This window comes from Antennarius striatus, chromosome 16, assembly GCF_040054535.1.
Source record: "Antennarius striatus isolate MH-2024 chromosome 16, ASM4005453v1, whole genome shotgun sequence".
NCBI classification, from domain to species: domain Eukaryota; kingdom Metazoa; phylum Chordata; class Actinopteri; order Lophiiformes; family Antennariidae; genus Antennarius; species Antennarius striatus.
This window is the reverse complement of record NC_090791.1, coordinates 452,501-469,379: the sequence shown is the minus strand read 5'-3', so window position 1 is coordinate 469,379 and position 16,879 is coordinate 452,501. Positions and strand designations below refer to the sequence as shown.

At 53.5% G+C, this 16,879-nt stretch overlaps 1 protein-coding gene across 1 annotated transcript in view; it reads left to right on the top strand.

Moving 5' to 3' along the window:
* LOC137609981 (RNA binding protein fox-1 homolog 3-like) overlaps window positions 1–16,879 on the top strand; it is a 267,024-nt gene that overhangs the window by 174,479 nt on the left and 75,666 nt on the right. The window contains exon 6 of the mRNA XM_068337367.1: window positions 1,354–1,460. Coding sequence (XP_068193468.1) covers window positions 1,354–1,460 — 107 coding nt within the window. The remainder of the gene's footprint in view (window positions 1–1,353; window positions 1,461–16,879) is intronic.

The following is a 16,879-nucleotide window of genomic DNA, read 5'->3' as shown; positions in this document are numbered from 1 at the left end:
GTTTGGTTTTCCCGCTGATGGTCACGTGTCGACCGGCGCCGGTAACGGGGATCAGAGGCCGGTAGCTTGTTTACCGGCTGTACTTACAGCACGGCGGTGACCTCATTCCGGGGGGGGGCACTAGGGGGGACGCGGATCACGAGCCGATGTGAACGGATCCGCATCCGTTGATGATGTAACCGGAATCAGCTGGAGGGGGGAGGGGCAGCAGCGCAGCCATGACGCTGAGGCGGTGCCCCCCCCCCCCTCCGCCCCCCCCTCCAAGCGAAGCCCATTAATAACAGTAATGCGCACGCGCGCCGCAGCGAGCGCGCGCTGACACTTTAATGGGCGGTTTTTACTTTCTGTTTAAATTATTCATGTGCTGCTCAGCCCCCCCCCCCCCAACCCCCACCCCCACCCCACCCCCCCGCGCTGCAGCCCGCCTTTGTGCACGCGCTCCAACCGGGACCCGGTACCCCGCGCGCGGCGCGCTCCAGGGGACACGCGTGTGTGTGTGTGGGGGGGCACCTACATGTTTGTTTACACACAATGTTTACGTGTGTGTGGGGGGGGGGGCACATAGATGTGTGTTTACACACAATGTTTACGTGTGTGTTTTGGGGGGGCTCCTTCTGGGGGGGCACCGGTTCCAGAAGGACGGAAAAATTTTCCACAGAAGTGTGATTTGGTTCCTGGTGATGACGTCATAGCTGGGAGGCGGGCTCTCTGCCTGGAGGAGGCGTGGCCTCCATGTAAACATTAATGATCTCATGAAAAATTTAAATTTCAAAAGTCAACAAAGGCGTTGTTTGTAAACAGCGTAGCGTAAACATCTCACACAGGTCCTGGTCTGGGGGCGGGGCCCGGTCCTAGCCCCTCCCCTCAGGAGGCCTGAGCTCTGGGTGCTCCGGTCCGACCCCCTCAGGTGTCATCACACCCGGATCGGTCAGGGTCCGCCCTGCAGCGGTATTGATCACTGATCAGCTGATCGTATGGGTCGTTAAATGTGAGGTGGACGGAGCGATCAATATTTCTACCAATCGATGATGCTTTGTGATATTTTCTCTGACTGGACCTCCTCCTCCTCCTCGGTTCTGGTTCTGGTCCTGGTTCTGGTTCTGGTTCTGGTCCTGGTTCTGGTCCTGGTCCTGGTTCTGGTCCTGGTCCTGGTCCTGGTTCTGGTCCTGGTTCTGGTTCTGGTCCTGGTCCTGGTCCTGGTTCTGGTCCTGGTTCTGGTCCTGGTTCTGGTCCTGGTTCTGGTCCTGGTCCTGGTTCTGGTCCTGGTTCTGGTCCTGGTTCTGGTTCTGGTCCTGGTCCTGGTCCTGGTCCTGGTCCTGGTCCTGGTCCTGACCGTCTCTCTGTGTCCCACAGGAAACTCGTGTAAGACAGGAAGCATCGCCGTCTTTGGGAACGTGGTGTACAGCGGCCTGCTGAGCGATCACCTGTGGCACCTGGGCGTCCCCCTCTTCACCAGACTGGTAAGCCCCGCCTCCGGCGTTTCCTCCTGTTAATTACTTGGGTTCTACCGGGTCGTGAGTCCTCATCAATGCTGTTTATTGATCCGACGTGCAGCGGCAGCTGTCATCAGGGGGCGGGGCCACTGCTGATTGGTGCGGGGGGGTCGGGATAATTGGGTTCCATTAAATAGATAATTCAGTTGATCTGATAAATGTCTCATGTGGGCCGTCTTTGATTATCAATTAATGTCAGGCGGAGACGCCGAGCGGCGTGTGCAAAGGGGGGGGCGGCGGTGGGGGGCGGGGCCTCTATGACACACAGAACGTATAGCGCCAGCGACACATCCTCTGCAGCCGTCACTCTCTGACAGTAAACACGCCGATAAGGACGTCACGCCTGACGCCTGACAGCCAATCAGATCCCAATTAGCCACAAACGCTGTTCCTGTCATCAGCAGACAGGAAGTGGAGAAAACAATCACAGCCAGGGGTCAAAGGTCACGTCTGCTCCAAATGAGTGGAGCTCACCTCATAGGAAGGTTTTTACTCCTCTAGACGAGCTCTGGTTGGCTTACAGGGTAAAGGGGCGGGGCTTGCTTCAAGTGGTAAATGTTGGATGGATGAATGGATGAATGGATGTGTGACTACAGGTTGTCGTTGGCTGACTCTTGTCCCCTGATGACCTCACTGCGATGACATCATGAGGGGGGCGGGGCCATAAGTCCTCAGCAAAGCGCTGATGGAGGTGTTCAGATGACATCTGTAGTGAAATCCCTTGTCTGTTGCATTGTGGGAAATGTATGCTTGCAGCCCAGATGTTTGACCCCCCCCTCTGCTGGAGGGGGCGGGGCTACAGCACCAGAGGAATGTGAGCCAATCGAGGTGCATCTGGTACAGGTCGATGATGGCGCCGTTAGCATCCCGCCCCCCCCCTCTGCTGAGCAGCGAGGGCGTGTGATGCCACTTCCTGCTGTGACAGGAAGGCGTGGCCCGGGGTGGCGGTCGACAGCGGTGTCAGCGTGAGGCGCGACTAGCCTCTAATTACTGCGCCGCTGTGGCGGCCCTGGGGCGGCGGCGCCGCGCCACGCCGCTGCGTAAACACGGCATTATTAACACCACACGTATGTCGACACGGAGGCGTCACGCCAGCGCCGCGCCGCACACGCAGCCACACAATGGATCTAGTGTTTCAGCCCCACCAGCAGACGGGGGGCGGCGGCGTGAAGCGTCACGCGTGTAGACGATCACGACAACAAACACGTGTCAGATAAAAAACCGACGCCTTCGCTCCTCATTTTATGCGTTTTTATTGGCTCTCAGGGCGGCGAACACGTCCTGTGGCGTGAGGGTGAGGTCATGTGATCCGTCAGAGGTCCGCCTTAACGTCACACCGTTGAGGATAAATCCAACAAAAACAGAACCTGACCAGCGTTAAACTGGATCGATAAACGTGAATCCAGTTTGAATAACTTTATTAGCAGCGTCGTCGTGACGACACGCCGTTCTGCTAGCTTGTTTCAGTGTAGCGCTAATCTACTCTGTGTTAGCGGCTGGAGCGGCCCCTTTAAGAAGGTAGTCATGTGACCGAGGCAGAAACAGAGGAGGGGAGGAGCTTCCCTCCTCTGTTTGTTTTTGTTGCCATAGCAACAGAAACCAGCATGAAAACTGTTTTATTCCAAATCTGATAATCTACACTAATCCCTCACTTATTCACGCTTCACTACATCACTGATTGTTAGCAGGTAGTCACATGACACCGGGACCAACTGACCCCCGGACCGGGACCGGTCCTCGAGCCGGGGGGGGGCACATATGCCTCTACATCAAATTAAAACCAGGAAACCTGAGCCCGGCCCCCGTCATCGACCCGCTCCAGCAGGCGTCTGTCCCAGCATGCACTGGGGGTATTTAAGCGAAGGCGATCCATATTAAAGGAGCTCATCCTTAAATGAATTTATTTTCCGGGGGGGCGGCTGGATTCAGACGTCTAGTTTGGGTTGGGGGGGGTTCTGGGAGCTGGATGCAGATTTGTGATGTCATCGTGCTACTGCGGAGTAATCAGATTACTCCTGTTCACCTGCGTGCTACTCCAGGGGGCGCGGCGGGGGGCGGGGCTCCAGCACCGGAGGAGCCGGGTTCTGGTTGGATGAAGAGCAGAGGAAGAGGAGGAGTGTCCCGGTCTGACAGCATGGTGGCGCTAATGAGGAGCGCTAGCAGCAGCTAGCTTAAGCCACTGGTCCTGGGGGGCGTGTGATGGGGTGGCGAGGGATACCCGACACGGTTTGATGAGGAGAACGGCAGGTCGCCATGGCGATAGCTCAGAACTCTGGTGGGACCCTGGAGGCCGGGTTTGGGGGTGGGGCTTGGTGACATCATCAGTGTCCTCTTCCTCCTCCTCTTCCTTGGTGAATTCTGGGTAACGGACGGCGTCACCGGGGAGCGTCTACACTTCGTTGGGGAGTCTGAACCATTCTTGGTGGAGAAATGCATGCTGGGAGGGGGGCGCCCCCCCCCGGCGCGGTGTCACCTGAATTCCATTTTTCATCTGTGATTGAAGAGGATTCCTGGAAAGGAGTCTGGGGATTATGGGATGCAGCCGGTCCGTGTTTCCTAATCTCTCCAGCCCTAAGTGCCCCCAGCCCCCGACCACGCTGCCCCCGCCCGTCTGCCCCCCCGTCTCTCCCACCTCCCTCAGTTATTTATGAACAGGCTCTGACTTCACTGATGAGGCCGATTGGTGGAGACGACGGCCGATGGACGTGCAGCGGGACGCGGCGGGAGGAGCCTCCAGCGCTGACTGTGGTTGGTTGGGTGGTTTCTAAGCTCCGCCTCCAGCCTCCTGAGGGGAGATGAATGTAAGGCGACAGTCATGAACGAGGCCCCCGGGGGGGGTTGTGACTGACGGAACCGGAGAACTTCTCCATGGCGGCGAGCGTCCCGTAGGCTCCGCCCCCTCCCCCCCAGGACGCTCCCCCCAGCCTGGACGCCACGGGGTTAACGCTCAGAGCGCTCCGGTCGGGTATTGATGATTCGTTTGGAAAATTGCTGAGGCAGGCTCATTGTTGGAGCCCCTCCCCCGCCCCCCCTGCTGCCCCCCCCCGTAATGTAAAACCGTCCATCTGGCCTCCGATGCGTCCGCACGCCGACCCGCCGCCGCGTGAGAGAGGCTGCAGACGAGGAGGGAGAGCAGGCTGTGCCCCCCCCTTTGCCTGAGGCAGGTTTCTGAGACCCCCCCCCGTGTTTCCTCTTCAGCCTCGTCTTCCTCTCAGACCGACACAACTTCAGCGCAGCGCCCCCCCCACGGGCGGACAGAAGAAGAGTTAGTCCTCCACACGGACCCCCCCACACGGACCCCCCCACACGGACCCCCCCACCGGGAGTCCTACGGTTCCGTCTGCAGGACGGCGGTGCGTCGGGGGCTCGTCTCCGGCGGAGGAGCGCTGGGGGCAGCTGTCAGGCGCCGCCGCTCCAGCGCCGCCGCGCGCTAGCCACCGGTCCCTCCTCCACCAATAGGAGGAGGCGCAGGGGGGGGAGAGAGAGAGGAGCCAGGGAGGGAGGGGGGGAGAGAGAGAGGAGCGAGGGAGGGGGGACGGCTCCCAGCGAGTGGAGTGGAAGAGTGTCAAAAGAAAAAGAGGTTACACACCTCCCCAGCGCCGCCGCTTCTGCTCCGCGATCGGGAGCCGCTGCGAGGAGGAAGGAGGCGTTCAGACCAACCAGAGGAGGAGGAGGGCTGTGAGGCGACCGGGACTCCGTCCACACTCCTCCTGACGCCCACGCCGACGGGTCTCCGCCCGCCCGTCTCCGCCCGCCCGTCTCCGCCCGCCGCCCGCCCCGCCTCCACCATGATGATGTACTTCTGGGTGAGTACTGCGGGTCCGCTCACACCTCCTCGTGCGAGGAATGCGTCAGTGTGTTTTCACGCCTACAGAATGTAGTGTGTGTGTGTGTGTGTGTGTGTGTGTGTGTGTGTGTGTGTGTGTGTGTGTGTGATGCTGTGCTGGAGGCCTGCGTGTCGGATGCGGCGGGATGCCGCCGTTGAGACTCTTGTTGTTTAAGTTCCACACAGTGTGACTACCCAGCATGCAGCAGTGCTCGGGGCCGTGGCGTGCGGCGCTGCGTTCACCGGCCGCTCGTTATTCCGTCTGGGATCAGCTGTGATTGGTCGGATCGGCCCGTGTTCTCACTGCAGAATACCTGCCGGGCGCCGCTGCCACGTCCGCGCCCGTGTCCACGCCCGTGTCCACGCCCGTGTCCACACCGTGTCCACACCCGTGTCCACGCCCATGTCCTCGCTCGCCATTTCCAAGCCCCCCCCCCGACGATGGTTTTCGTCGCCGCTGTTTCTGCTAACTTGCGTTCTGTAGTTTTGCTGAAACAGGAAGCCGACGTTTCGCAGCAACACGTCTTTGCGGCGGTGCAGTTAGCGAGGTGTCTCCTGCAGACGGCGGCTCATTGATTGCCGCTCAGGTTTCCGGGGGGGGGGGGCGTCCTGTCGGGGGGGGATAACTTCTGCTTTACAGCTTCATACCTCAGCTGCAATCAGGAAACTTGGTAGTAAAACATGAAGCAGCAGCCGGACGCGTCCACAGACGGGACGGAGGAAACTGTAGCTCTGGGAGGGGCGGGGGGCGTCCCATTTCAACATGGCCTCATCATGAAGTGCTGAATCCAGTGCTGATGGTTCCAGTGCCGATGGTTCCAGTGTTGATGGTTCCAGTTCTGATGGTTCCAGTTCTGATGGTTTCAGTGCTGCTGGTTCCAATCCTGATGGTTCCAGTGCTGATGGTTCCAGTGCTGATGGTTCCAGTGCTGCTGGTTCCAGTTCTGATGGTTCCAGTTCTGATGGTTCCAGTTCTGATGGTTCCAGTTCTGATGGTTTCAGTGCTGCTGGTTCCAATCCTGATGGTTCCAGTGCTGATGGTTCCAGTGTTGATGGTTCCAGTGCTGCTGGTTCCAGTTCTGATGGTTCCAGTTCTGATGGTTCCAGTTCTGATGGTTCCAGTTCTGATGGTTCCAGTGTTGATGGTTCCAGTTCTGATGGTTCCAGTGTTGATGGTTCCAATCCTGATGGTTCCAGTGCTGCTGGTTCCAGTGTTGATGGTTCCAGTGTTGATGGTTCCAGTTCTGATGGTTCCAGTTCTGATGGTTCCAGTTCTGATGGTTCCAGTGTTGATGGTTCCAGTGTTGATGGTTCCAGTGTTGATGGTTCCAGTGCTGCTGGTTCCAGTGGTGGTTCTGTTAATGCTGGTCGGGTCGCTCAGGAGCCGCCGCCCCTTCTCTGGTGTATATTTCTGGGCGGGGCCACGGGGGCTTCATTCCAGTTGTGTAATCTTCTTATTGCTTTGTGCTGCTCGCTGCTATTGGACGGTTAACTGGATGAACGGCTCCTCATTGGATCGTTTTCCTCCATCACGTCTGAATGATCACAGGAGCCACATGAAACCAGTGAATGTTCCGTCTATGAGATGGGAGGGGGCACAGGGCTGGGGGGGTATCGTGTCCAGATTGTCAGATTCTGTTTATGTCGCTTCTTCAACATCATTTGTTTTTATGTTGTTTATTAATGCTGGAAAATTGTTGACTAAACAACTGATAAAAAACAAAAGCGATCAAAGGTTTTCAGTCGATGGGCAGAAAACCAGTTTGTTTGTTTGTTTGTTTGTTGACAAACATCCGTTTCTTCTCATCAATCAGACGTTGTTTGTTGTTAATTGTTGACAATCAACAGCGTATTAAACCCAAAGCAGCATTAATAACATCGAGCTGAGCCAATGGCGTGTCGGCGCCGTGGGGGGGCGTTAGGGGGGTGGGGGGGATCAGCAGCCCTTCAAACCGTTCTCCAGCCTTTAGATTAAAAAATTTATGAAGTGAAAAATAATCAGAGACGAACAGGATGTGGAGAAAGTTTTAGCGTCTGCAGAACTTTTCCGCTGCTCAAACAGGAAGTGAACGTCTGGATTTATTGGCGCCACTTCCTGTCGGGCAGAACGTTCGGAGGAGCCCAGCGGGAACGCCGGGGCCGATGATTTACCCCCACGTCCCCCCCGTATGGCGGTGCGTGTGTCAACCGGAGGAGATGGGTCAACCGGAGGAGATGGCCCCGCCTCCTGCTTGAACCGCAGGTGGCGAGCGTTACCTGCGGTCCCCCCGGGGGGGCCCGTCAGCCGAGCGTCAGGCGGGGGGGACCTGCGAGCGCCCCTCATTAGAATATTTATTCACAGAGCAGATGTTCTTATCCGGGGCAATTACCTTTGGCTTACATGTCCCTGTTGCCCCTGATGGAGATGAATGTGTGCACAGAGACGTCCCGGGTTATGCATGGGACCCATGGGTGCCCCCCCCCATATGTACGTCTGGTCATCTGCGGAACCCCCCCCACCACCAGACCTGCTGGTGATTGGAGGAAGTGGAGGCTCCTCCTCCCGCGGTGGCGGCGGCGGCCGGTGGATTGCTGCTCCTCTGCATTAGCGATGGAGGAGAGGCTGCGTCTGCCCCCCCCGCCCCCCAGCGCCATGAATAATTGAGCAGTGCAGGGTCCTGGCTGTGGAGTGGAGCTGGTGGTAATGGGGATTGTGGGTAATACGGTGATGCTTTACGTTGGACTCCCCCGGCCAGAGCGCCGCAGGCGGCTCACGTGGCGCCGGGGCATTAATGTTAATCCGCAGGGACGGGGTCGTTAGTGGGGGTGGCCCCGCCCCCACCTCACCCCATCCCCAAGGCATGAGCAGCTCCGGTCTACGCAGCGTGTGATAGCATGTAGGTTAGCTGAAGGCTAGCCTGGAGCGTACAGCGCTGCGTCGTATGGCGGCGGCAGGGGGCGGGGCCTGTCTGGGCGTGGGGTCCAGTGTATTAATTGATCGGTGATCTCATACGGACCATTGGGGGTCGCATCACGTCGAGCCGTTAACGCTCCCCAACACGCCGTCATTAGCCACTGCTCCGCCCACCACAGGCCGACGCCCCCCCACCGTCCCACCGCCGTCGCCGCTTTACCCGAAGGCTGTAATAACTTCAGACGTCTCCACGGCAACTCCTCCGACATCAGTTGTACATGAAACTCGAGGCGGCGCTCCGCTCTGCAGGCGATTGGCTGCAGCGCGTCAGTGGGCGTGTCTTTTCTGCGATGATCTTCCTCTATTTACATGTTGGAGGCGGAGACGGGCGCAGAGGTCATTAACGCCCCGCGCCGCATTCTGTGATCTGAACACCGTCGGCGCCTCTTTAGCGGCGCCGTTACATCAGCTGAGCGTTGATTGGCCGGCCGGGATCAGGAGGCGGGGCTTCCAGGGTGGATTCTGAGTACTGGGATGGAAGGATTGTTTTCAGGAATCCCCCCCCTCCCCCCGTGTGCTCCGGAGGATCATTAGCCATCAGTAGCTTAGCGGCGGCGCTAACAGAGATGGTGTTGGATCCGGCCGGACCCCCAGGGGCCCGACGGGTCGAGAGCCGCTAATTGTGATCAGAGTCTGACAGCAGGTTCTCACCGCCGTCAGCTTTGATACAGCCCACAGCTGATGAAGAGATTAGGGGGGGGGGTTCTTAAACTACAGACACACCGACACGGGGGAAATCACCGGTGAGTTTGGCCCAGGAAATAGATGGGGCCGCCGTAGCGGCGCTGCTTATTGCAGCTGCTATCATTAGCGCGTTAGCACACATGGTCAGCCTCCCAGGGAAAGTCATTATCCAGCTGCGCCGTTATGTCCTCCTGCGGGGGCTACTCCGGCCCGGCGCCGCTTAATGCCTGAACACAATAAGGAGTCCGGCCGTAATGGTGGGGGACTGGATCTGCCTCGGGTCGGCCGGGGGCTCCGGCGCCGGTGGAGCGGCCATTTTACCTCGCCGCTGTCAACACGCGTATCAGCTCCGATGTGGAGGGGGGGTGGATTGGGGGGGGCGGGGTTAGGGTTAGGGTTGCCGGAGTGCACCAACCCCCCCCCCATAACACCAGACGACGTTTCTCCATCACTTCTCTGAGAGGAGAGACGGCAGCCAATCAGACGCCTCCTGTGATTAAATATTAACGGGCGGCGAAACGAACGAACAAACTGGGGCAAACGTTCAGGTTTGCCCCACGAATGTGTCTGAAACCAAAAATAGACAAAAACACTGTTTGAGACGCAAGTTGGTCCCCAGAAACGTTCCCCCGACTGAACCCCCACATTATGGAAATACAATATATATAATAATATATAACATAAACACAGAGGAACATTTAACATATATAAATGTAACACATGGAAAAATGTAACATTTATGTTTTTATGTTTTACATTTTTACATACATACAGAACGTGTTCCTATGTATATTGAATATTTATGTGTGTGTTTACATATTTAAACATAAATGTAAACACATATATATAAAAATATAACATTAATATCAACATATAACATATTCATATATATATATATAAACATTTTACATGTGTGTTTATTTACGTTAAGAGTTGATATGTTTTTACATTGATAAACATGTAAACACACATGTATTAACATAACATTTATATACACACATAACATATATAAATATATATATATACACTATATGTTAAATGTTTATATATGTGTTTATAAACGTTAAGTGTTTCTATATAAGTAGCGCCCTGCGGCGGGGGCGGGGGGCCCCTGTCCGCCCAGCGTCACCTGCTCCACACCTGCAGGATGTCGATACGTATCGCTGGACGGCGACGCCGACAAACCGCTCTAATAAAACTTTGTTTATTTCTTCATCTTTAAGGCCTGGAAGAAGCAGAAAATCATTTCTTGGCAAATCCGGCGCCGTGGCCCAGAATGCCCCCCTTCAGCTAATATAAAGAGGAAACTGCTTCTCTCAGCACTGATTCATTTCAGACACGCCCCCCCCCCCCCCCCCCTCTAATTCAGAGTGTTCTCCAGCAGAAGTCGTTTCCGCTGCCAGATTCCATTTGCTGCTAATTATTTTCCCGTCTTATTTATTTTACGTTTCGGCGTCGGCCTGTTGCGTCGCCGCTAACTCCACAAGTCTCTCACGCCGGTCCCTCCCCCTCCGTAGCGGCGTTGCGGCAGAAGGCGTGTGCACCGCTAACACGCGTGTGCTGCCGCTGTGCGCTGTAGTGTCAGCGGTTGGAGGTGTCTCCCGGTGAGGCGGTGACACGTCGCCGTGGCGACCGCATCTCCACTGTTTTACGCTCCTTTATCCAAATGCAATCACCATCATGGTGAGGCAGCGGCGCCACGGCTCTTTTGTGCGGCGCCGCTGTTTATTTACAGCCGTGGTTTTTATTGGTCGCCACATAAAGGTGCGCGAGCCGGAACACGCGAGCGCCGCTGAGCGATGACAGCCGGCACAAAGGCTTCTGGTCCTGCCTTAATGAACCGTCTTGTCTTCCTCGTCCGTGTGTGAATCACTTCATCGCCTGCAGGTGTATCCATCGGCCGCCGCCGTCCTCCCGCTCCAGCGCAGACGGGGGCCAGATGCTCCTGATATCCTGTAATCCAGTCGCTGGAAAGATTGGATCTTAAAGCGGCGGCTACAGCGCTCACGTGTATCACCGCGCGTTAGCATCACCACGCATTAGCTCATGTGTATCACCACGCGTTAGCATCACCACGCGTTAGCTCACGTGTATCACCGCGCGTTAGCATCACCACGCGTTAGCTCACGTGTATCACCGCGCGTTAGCATCACCACGCGTTAGCTCACGTGTATCACCGCACGTTAGCATCACCACGCGTTAGCTCACGTGTATCACCGCGCGTTAGCATCACCACGCGTTAGCTCACGTGTATCACCGCGCGTTAGCATCACCACGCGTTAGCTCATGTGTATCACCGCGCGTTAGCATCACCACGCGTTAGCTCACGTGTATCACCGCACGATAGCATCACCACGCGTTAGCTCACGTGTATCACCGCACGATAGCATCACCACGCGTTAGCTCACGTGTATCACCGCACGATAGCATCACCACGTGTTAGCTCACGTGTATCACCACATGTTAGCTCACGTGTATCACCGCGCGTTAGCTCACGTGTATCACCGCGCGTTAGCATCACCACGCGTTAGCTCACGTGTATCACCGCACGATAGCATCACCACGTGTTAGCTCACGTGTATCACCGCGCGTTAGCATCACCACGTGTTAGCTCACGTGTATCACCGCGCGTTAGCATCACCACGTGTTAGCTCAGGTGTATCACCGCGCGTTAGCATCACCACGTGTTAGCTCACGTGTATCACCGCACGTTAGCATCACCACGTGTTAGCTCAGGTGTATCACCGCGCGTTTGCTCACGTGTATCACCGCTCGTTAGCATCACCACGTGTTAGCTCACGTGTATCACCGCGCGTTAGCTCATGTGTATCACCGCGCGTTAGCATCACCATGTGTTAGCTCACGTGTATCACCGCGCGTTAGCTCACGTGTATCACCGCGCGTTAGCATCACCACGCGTTAGCTCACGTGTATCACCACACGTTAGCATCACCGCGCGTTAGCTCACGTGTATCACCACGCGTTAGCATCACCACGCGTTAGCTCACGTGTATCACCGCGCGTTAGCATCACCACGTCTTAGCTCACGTGTATCACCGCGCTTTAGCATCACCGCGCGTTAGCTCACGTGTATCACCGCGCTTTAGCATCACCGCGCGTTAGCTCACGTGTATCACCGCGCTTTAGCATCACCGCGCGTTAGCTCACGTGTATCACCGCGCTTTAGCATCACCGCGCGTTAGCTCACGTGTATCACAGGTGGAATGGAGGATCAGGAAGTGCAGGTGTGTCAGGAAGACGTCCAGGAAACAGCCCCCCCCTCGTTCCGCTGCCAACATCCAAATATTTTTTATTTTCCATTTTAACTGTCGGGAAAAAAGATGGAGTCCATCTTGCCCCCCCCCCCCCCCCCCCCCGTGAGCAGCGACCAGCAGCGGCTCCTGAACTATTTATGATGTCACAAATCTGTCCGCAGGCCTGAATCCTCCAATCAGGGATCAGGAGCCCGAGGACGATTTACACGCCGAGCGCCGAAACAATCTGATGGTGTGAGGTCGACACCACCAGCGGCACGTGGGCGGGGCCACCACAACTGGTTGTTGTTGTTGTCACGGCGACTAGGACGTGTTAATGACTTGTTATATAAGCAGCAGCTAGCATCTGGTAGCAATTAGCACCGGTAACGGTCAGCAGCTAGTAAGAATTAGTGGCTAATTAGCAGCCAGGAAAAGTTAGCAGCTAACTCCAAGAATAAAATAAGAACATCAGCCAATAGGAAGGCAGGTGATTGTAGTATCGCTACGTCCTTATTTGGAACATCCTGCTGACGTGTCATCAATGCAGCGATAGGTGATCATTAAAGGTGTGATCACATGGTGTAAGCTAAAGCGCCGCGGCGTGAAACACAAACATGAGTCAGCCTCTAGCTTTAGAAACGCATTTTTATTCAGACCCGATTAAAACATTTAAAATTATAACAGACTAAATAATATTAAACATTAACAGATATAAAAGACTAAAAATATAAAACACTAAAAATATAAAACACTAAAAATATATAACACTTAAAAATATATACATTAAAAAATATAGAAGACCAAATAATATAAAACACTAAAACATAGAAAAGACTAAAAAAATATAAAACACAGAATAATATGACTAAAGACTAAAAACTAAAAAATAGAAAAATAAAACAATTAAAAATATAAAATATTAAAAAATATATTTAACACTGAAAATTGCAGTTTTATTTTGAATGAAGCCAAAATGAACATCAGATGTTTTGTACCTCCAGTATTTAAATTAATAACAACAATAATAATAACAATAATAATAATAATAATAATGTTATTATTATTATTATTATTGTTATTATTATTATTGTTATTATTGTTATTGTTTCTATCATCATTATTATTATAAGCTTTGATCCTGGTTTAGGACGATCGATCTGAATCCGATCGATCGCTACTGTTATAAGTTATTTTTCATGCCTTCTGCTGTGATGAATGAATGAATGGATCAATGAATGAATGGATCAATGAATGAATGGATCAATGAATGGTTTATTTGTTGATGTTTAACCCTTCGTCGTCCAATCGGGCGGTGTCTCTTTGTCTTTACGGCTGGGGGGCTCCGTTCAGAGCTCGTTATAGACTCCTCTCAATCAATGGGGGGAGTGTAAAGCGGCGGTGTGACTTAAAGCGGCCCCAGCAACAGTGTGCCCCCCCCCCCGCTGTAAAACTAATGGCAGCAGAGTGACGTTAGTGTTATAGGTTATTGACCGCTTCCAGCGGATTTATGACCCTAATCCCCCCCCCGTCACAGGGACTGAAGCGCTGACAGCAGGCCCCCGCCGCCGGACTGACGCAAAATTGTGCCTGGGACTTCATGAGTCTCTGTGGGGCCCCCGACGGGCCAGGGGGGCCGGGGTCCCGAAGCCACGCCCCTCGACCCCGCCCTCTCCTCCGGGTCATGAGGAGCGCCGCTTCATCTGGTGTCAGCCGCGTGTTTACGAGCACACGCCAGCGGGGCCGGGGGGCGTGAGGGAGGGGAGGGGGCGGGGCTCATGTAGTTTTCATGACGGCCATCCAACCTGCCCCCCCCCCAGCGATGCGGACGCTGCTTAAGCCCCACTAGAAACGGAAATATTCAGCAGCGAGGGGGTCCCATGATGAATAATTCTCCCTTAAAGCCCCCACAATGTGACACGCGTGTCAGTTAGCCCCGTCTGCCCCCCCCCCCGCTTCCCCGAATCCATTTATTTACAACAAACAAAACAACAGTTGGTGTTTTCACCGACGTCTGATTGGTGCAGAGGAACCATGTGACAGGAACGCCCCCCTGGTTCTGGTTCTGTTGTGTCTGTTGGGGTGGGAGGACCCCCCAGGTGTCTGAGGGGGAGGAGCTTAAATGAAGGAATCGTCTACCTGCTGATGTTTGGTTCCAAAAATGTTTCAGTTGAAACAGGAAACCTTTATTAAGTATCATCATACGTGAATGTCACGCTAACATGTTAGCACGTGAGGCTAACATGTTAGCACGTGAGGCTAACATGTTAGCACGTGAGGCCGCGGAGTCATCTGCTCAAGGCTGCCCAGGCTCTGCTTTAGCCCCTCCCCCCTTACCTGCGGTGCCCCCCCCCCCCCCCCCCCCCCGGCGCAGCGCTGTGGTGAAATGGGTTCCTGACGATTGAATGTAATGGTGCCCCCCCCCAGGGGAGCAGCGTTTCTCCACTGATGTTCTCGCCGCTGCTCTCAGCGCCTCTAAATTATGCATCTCATGACGGGGGTGTTGTGGGGGGGGGGTGTTTACGCTACAAAACGGAAGTGGCGCCGGCATCAGATGATCCAGAACCACTTCCTGTTGGAGACGCTCCCCGTAAAACGGTTCCACGCCACTCCAGAATGGACGGGGGGGGGGGGGGCGCGCTGACGGGACGCGACCCCCCCTCTCCTCGATGGGGGCCGTCTCCGGGTGTGACGGAGCGCGTTTTAAATAAAAAAGAAAATCCAATAACCTGATCAGGAGTTGCTGTTTGGTTTGCGGCCGATCAATCGATTGATCCATTGATTGATCCATTGATTGATTCATTGATTGATTCATTGATTGATCCATTGATTGATTCATTGATTGATTCATTGATTGATTCATTGATTGATTCATTGATTGATCCATTGATTGATCCATTGATTGATTCATTGATTGATTCATTGATTGATCCATTGATTGATCCATTGATTGATCCATTGATTGATCCATTGATTGATCCATTGATTGATCCATTGATTGATCCGTATGCAGGTCCAACGTCACTGAACGGATCCGGTTTCAAATCCTTTCATCTTTGTATTCAGGTTGAGTTCAGTCAGGTGTCTTCATCACGCCTCCCTCTGGGGGCGGGGCCTCGTGGAGGGGAGGCCCGGATTGGACGGGGGCGCGGCGGGAGGTTCATTGCTGGCGTCTCTCTGCTCCTGATTCTTATTTTTTTCTGCTAATGGAAGGAGAACGTGTTCCAGCGTCTTCGTCACCCAGAGAACGATTCCATTCACTTCATTAATGTAATAATAATAATGAAGCGGCTCCATTAGCGGCGTTCGGTTCACGGGGATCTCCTCGCCGCGCGGCGTGACGGGATTATAATGGGATTATAATGGGATTATAATGGGATTATAATGGGCTGATATCACAGGTAGTGAATTAACGCGTCACGGAGAACGCGGCTCTAATCCCCACACGTGTGTCGCGCCTCAAACGCGCGTCACTGACGCGGACCCGCCCGGTGGAATCCCATGATGCTCCTGGACGCGTTGCGACGGCGTGAATGTCAGCCCCCCCTCAGTGCGTGTGTGTGTGTGGATTCACGCCGTATCGACGGCATCGGCCATTGATCCCAGTGCCGGCCCCCCCCCTCGGGTCCCGCCACCCTGAAAGCTGCTGAGGCCTGAGGTAATGCCCCCCCCCCCCCCCCAGCACACTGATGATGGCAGAAGGTCAGGAGACGTTATTCTGCTTCTTTGGGTGAAAACGTAACGCGATCGGGGCGTTCCTGCGGGGGCAGATTTGACTCTTGGACTTTTACACGCATGACGCTCCGTGTGGATTTACAGCCTCGCTTTATGACCTGGGGGCTGCTGGGGGGGGGCAGATGAACTTTTCCTTTTCATCAGGATATTACAATAATTTGAGGTGTTTTATATTCATAATGGCTTTTTTACAGGAACACTTAAAATAATGTGTCGTGGCGGGATGTTGTTAAACTCCGCCGTCGATTGGTCGCTGATTTAACTTGTCATTAAACGTGACGCAGCTGTAAATCCACGCCATCAGCGGTTTGTGTGGCGGCGAGGCCGGCGTGTTCGTGTCAGCGTGATATATATAATCTATAATATAGAATCTGTAATACATTAAAGTCAGCGTACTATATATAATCTATAATAAATAATTTATAACACATCAGCGTCAGCTTGTTATATATAATCTATAATGTGTCAGTCTCATTTTACTATATATAATCTATAACGCATCACAATCAGCAAATGATATAATCTAGAACGTGTTGGAGTCAGCGAACTATATATAATCTATAATGCAATGAAGTCAGCTAATTATACATAATCTAAAATATATAATCTATAATATACAATCTATAATGTGTACTCTATACAATCTATAATATATAATATATCATTTATAATATATAATCTATAATGTGTACTATATAAAATCTATGATATATAATATATAATTTATAATATATAATCTATAATGTGTACTATATAATATATAATATATAACCTATAATTTATAATATATAATCTATCATTTATAATGTATAATATATAATCTATAATCTATAAACTACAATATATTATCTATAACGCGGCCTTGTTGTAAAGCACGACGCTGAAAAATGAGCAGAAATGAATCAGGAGGAAGAAACGATTCGGAGCTGCCGTC